The 4,451-nt window shown below is 36.9% G+C and overlaps 1 protein-coding gene across 1 annotated transcript; it reads right to left on the reverse strand.

The window, feature by feature from the left end:
* Positions 1-3,014: 3,014 nt before the first annotated feature.
* LOC139875001 (uncharacterized mitochondrial protein AtMg00810-like) lies at positions 3,015-4,223 on the reverse strand. Its single transcript, XM_071862387.1, has 3 exons — positions 4,105-4,223; positions 3,703-3,910; positions 3,015-3,596 (listed from the first exon to the last, which is right to left on the reverse strand). Exons 1-3 carry the CDS (start codon positions 4,221-4,223, stop codon positions 3,015-3,017), a joined length of 909 nt encoding a protein of 302 aa, XP_071718488.1.
* Between the last annotated feature and the right edge of the window lie 228 nt (positions 4,224-4,451).

Below are 4,451 nucleotides of genomic sequence, written 5' to 3' on the forward strand. Positions count from 1 at the left end.
TCTCATGCGATTAAGACCTCAGCCGTACATTCCACATGATCAATCGTACGAGTGGTTCAAGACCAAATATGACTCTAGGGCAACGATTCATGCGTACGATCCACTCCAACCGTGTGACTCACTCATACGGTTATTTTCTGAATCGTGCGTGTGACAACATAAAACCCTAATTTCAGATTTCTACTTAAAGGCTCTAGGTAAACCTAAGGACCTCAGTTCAAAATCAATCATAAACACATACAAATAATAAGGGAAAGAAACACAGGCTTAAACACTTAGACATTCCATCAAATGACCTAAAACACAAGCAAGCAGTTCAAATCATTTCAGGAATCAAACACAGTCAATAAGTGTGCAACCGTTCATGCAGTCCAATTATCATCATGTATAATAGCAAACATCACTAACCATAAGCTCCTAGTAACAAGAATAGATAAATAGAAGTTATCAAGTAGCTTTTAGATATGATCCAGTACAATCGTCTCACATAGAGGATAATCATAAAACAAATGAAGAAACAAAATCTTTTTGAGTTTTTATGAAAAGCAATATGCATGCAGATACAGAATGAAATATAAACAGTTAACTAAATGCATATAACTACAATCTTTTTATGAGAAAGTCTGGTCAATGACTTAAAAATGGATCAGAACTGACTATGCGAGATATTCATAAACTTAGTGTATTTCATAAACTTATGCTTATGAAGCTCACTAGCAATTACTGGTATTTTCCTCTTTAAGCACATACAGATTTGCTTCGAACGCTTAGATGATCATTTGTTTGATTAAGTTTACAGAACACTAAAGAGCACTGATTTATGAGATCATGCTAAGTTCTATATTAATCTTTGGAATTAGATGCCACATGAGATTTCTTATAGTGTCAAGTATTTAGATAGGGCCAACACTATGGGTATTTCTACTTATAATACTTACGACTCGAAAGATCTCACAGTATCAAATAACTATTACGCACACTTTCATACTACTTTTGATTCAATCAGCTCAACGGATTTCATAGCATACTGAATAACCTTCACTTACACATGACCTTATATTTTGATTCAGACGGTCTCTGCGGGTCTCACAGCATACTGAAAATTCCAAATAGGCGCATAACTTACCAAGGCATTGGTCTAAGACATACATCCAAGACTTACCCAATGACCAATCGTCATAGGCCCAATACTTGTTTATTATTAAAGTTATTGTCTGAAAGTGCACCGAAAGAATTTCTTTCTCATTAATGTGGGTACATTTAGTATAGTTCGCAATGAATATCCATTCAATCCTAAGACCTTCATCGATACATTCCTATATCACAGACAACGAGGATCTGGATTGCCCAATTTGGACGTCATGATCAACAATCCTAGCCACGCGAGAATGTCATCATACGAATGATTCAAGTTATAGCTAGAGATAACTTTTTCTCCTTCGTAGTTATAGCTTATTACCAGGCTTTTTATGTTCTTTGAACTTTTTATTTTTCTTTTGCTTGTTGACCTCATCTTTAATTAAAGATATGCTTAAATCATTCTCAGGTGTCCTCTCTTAAAGACAAGGACTGTCCGCGATTTAAAAAGTACTGTTTTGATCTTAAAACCGATCATATTTTCACCTTGATGAAAACTAAACATAATTTTAGGGGTTTACTTTCGATTATAAAGTATGAAGGCCAATGACGATAATGGTGTGCACCAACCAAACAGAACATCCTCCGCTTGTATTGACCACTTGAATATTCTATTGCCGTAGCCTTTCGACTGAATTCCAGTAACTTTTGAATGTACTGAGAATATTCAACACCATACTTTCACTTGATATGAGTCATGTGCTTGCAAATGCTATCCATAGCTCGTATCAATCTCTGGAATATCCCAATTAGTCGTGAGACTCAATGGTGCAGCATTTTTGATTCTTGCTTGGGGATATCCAACGCTAAACTTTCATTAGATATTATTCGAGTGCTTGTAAAGACTATTCTTACTTGTATTGTTCTCATTGAGTACCCAGTTATGGCCGTAGTCTTGCGACTGTATTTCAGTAACTTTAAAATGTACAGTGAATACTCAACCGTCGTACAGTTTCTAGACAGATTATCATAGTGTTTTACATGATAAGTTTACTCTCGACTATATGTACATCTTTCTATGACATCATATCCATGATGTGTTAATTATTGTTACAATGATCATCATCAGCTAGGAACTCATCAGATAAGCCTACCAGTAAATCACGTTCGTAAACACACATAAACAATCAGTTCAGTCTTTACACAAACAGTAATGTATCTCAGTTCAGTAAAAGTTCTCGTCATCTCCACAGTACATCAACCAAGACTTCTCAGATTTTCACAATGCATTTTTCAGTTTTTATGGATTTTCTGATTTTCTCCCCCTAAAATACTAAAAATATAAAATCTTTTTGTGTTTTTAGCATTTTCAAATAAACAGAAAATAATAAAATGAAAAAGTATGCAAACAATCATACACAACATAGATGCAGGCAAGGGTAAATCATGCAATCAAACAGAAGATAACCATACGTCTGCATGCAATGCATCCTACATGAAATCCTACATGATATCTTACATGCAAAAGTCTAAAAGGTTGATTATCCTCACAGTGGAACATCCGAAATGACTTCATTCCTATCAACAATACCATTAAGAGCTAATAGGTGCAGAAACCTAGGTTTATCAAAAGCCTTAGTGTAAAGGTCAGCCCTTTGGTCTGTGGTACCTATCCTCTTAACCTCAATAATCTTTTTCTCATGACAGTCCCTAATAAAGTGATACTTAACTCCTATGTGCTTAGTCTTAGAATGTTGTACATGATTCTTATTCACGACAATAGCAGTGGTATTATCAATAAAAAGTGGGGTGTGAGAAATTCTTATGCCAAAGTCATGAAGATATTGTTGGGTCTAGACAACTTGAGAACAGCAACTAGCAGCAGCAATGTATTCAGCTTCACATGTGGAAAGGGCAACTGCAGTTTGTTTCTTGCATTACCATGTCACCAACTGTTCGCCAAGGAACTGGCATCCTCCTGATGTAGACTTGTTGTTGATCTTGCAACCTGCATAATCTGAGTCACAGTACGCCTTCAGATTGAAATCTTGCTTGTTTGAAAACCATATACCAAGAGTCAGAGTGTGCAAGAGATAACATAGAATTCTTTTGGCAGCTGTCAGATGAACAGTATTCGGCTTAACTTGATATCTTGCGCAGAGACACGTTGCGAACATTATATCTTGCTGTGACGCAGTGAGATACATGAGCGATCCGATGATTGCTCGATAGTAACTTGGCTTAACTGGCACCCCCTCACAATCTAGTGAAATCCCGTAATTTACAGCTAGTGGGGTGAAGGCTGGTTGTTCATGGGTCATACTAAACCGTGTTAGTATATCGTTGACATATTTTGCTTGGTGGCAAAAGATGCCGTCATCTGTCTGCTCTACTTGGAGACCAAGAAAATAGTGTAAAAGACCCAATTTGCTCATTTCAAATTCATCCTTCATAACTTGTTCGAACTCATCGACAAGTTCTTGGTTCGTGGAACTAAAAATGATATCGTCAACATAGAACTGCACTAAGATTATCACGCCATCTTGAACTTTGGTGAAAAAAGTACAATCAACCGCGCCCATTTGATAACCTTTTTCAATTAAGTAGCTGGAAAGTCTTCCGTACCAAGCTCGCAGGGCTTGATGCAATCCATAAAGGGCTCTCTTCAACTGATACTTTGTCAAGATGAAGATGATCTTCAAAACATGGTGGTTGTGTAACGTAGACTCTTTCATTAAGCTTTCCATAAAGAAACGCACTATTCACATCCATTTGATACACTTTAAACTTCATGTACGAGGCAAAAGCCAACAAAATTCGAATAGCTTCCAATCTAGCAATAGGTGCAAAGACCTCATCATAGTCGAATTCAAGGTCATGTTGATAGCCTTTATCCACAAGTCTAGCTTTGTTCCGGATAACTTACCGTCTTCATCGTACTTACACTTCAACACCCACTTGAGATCAACATGCTTGACCCCTTGTGGTGGATTAACTAACTTCCAAACATCTAGACGGTGAAACTACTGAATTTCTTCTTGCATGGCATCCACCCATTCTATATGCTTTAACGCTTCTCTTGTTGTCTTCGACTCAATCTTTGAAATATGACAAGCATATTCAAAGAATGCAGCAGCAGCAGTCATATGTGTATTAACCTATCCATTAATCTGGACTTGTCTTCTCATGCGGACACTTGCGTTAGGATCACTAATAATGTTCTCTATTGGATGAGCAACTGTAGTTCTAGGAACTGGTTGCGTAGGAACTTGAATTACCGGTGGTAAATTCATTCCATCAGCATCCTCATCTTCAGGTTCTGAATTTTCACTTGCCACATCTGATTCACATGTATCATAAACATGTTCAGTTTC

Source organism: Rutidosis leptorrhynchoides, chromosome 11 (genome assembly GCF_046630445.1).
Source record: "Rutidosis leptorrhynchoides isolate AG116_Rl617_1_P2 chromosome 11, CSIRO_AGI_Rlap_v1, whole genome shotgun sequence".
In the NCBI taxonomy this organism is placed as follows: domain Eukaryota; kingdom Viridiplantae; phylum Streptophyta; class Magnoliopsida; order Asterales; family Asteraceae; genus Rutidosis; species Rutidosis leptorrhynchoides.

Excerpts from the sequence above, each read along its gene's own strand:
- LOC139875001 (XM_071862387.1), bottom strand. The coding sequence starts at position 4,223 with ATGACTGCTGCTGCTGCATTCTTTGAATATGCTTGTCATATTTCAAAG. Across the intron at positions 3,911-4,104 it reads GCCATGCAAGAAGAAATTCA|ATTGGAAGCTATTCGAATTT; the intron begins GTAGTTTCACCG and ends ACCTATTGCTAG. Across the intron at positions 3,597-3,702 it reads CATCAAGCCCTGCGAGCTTG|TTCTATGTTGACGATATCAT; the intron begins GTACGGAAGACT and ends ATCTTAGTGCAG.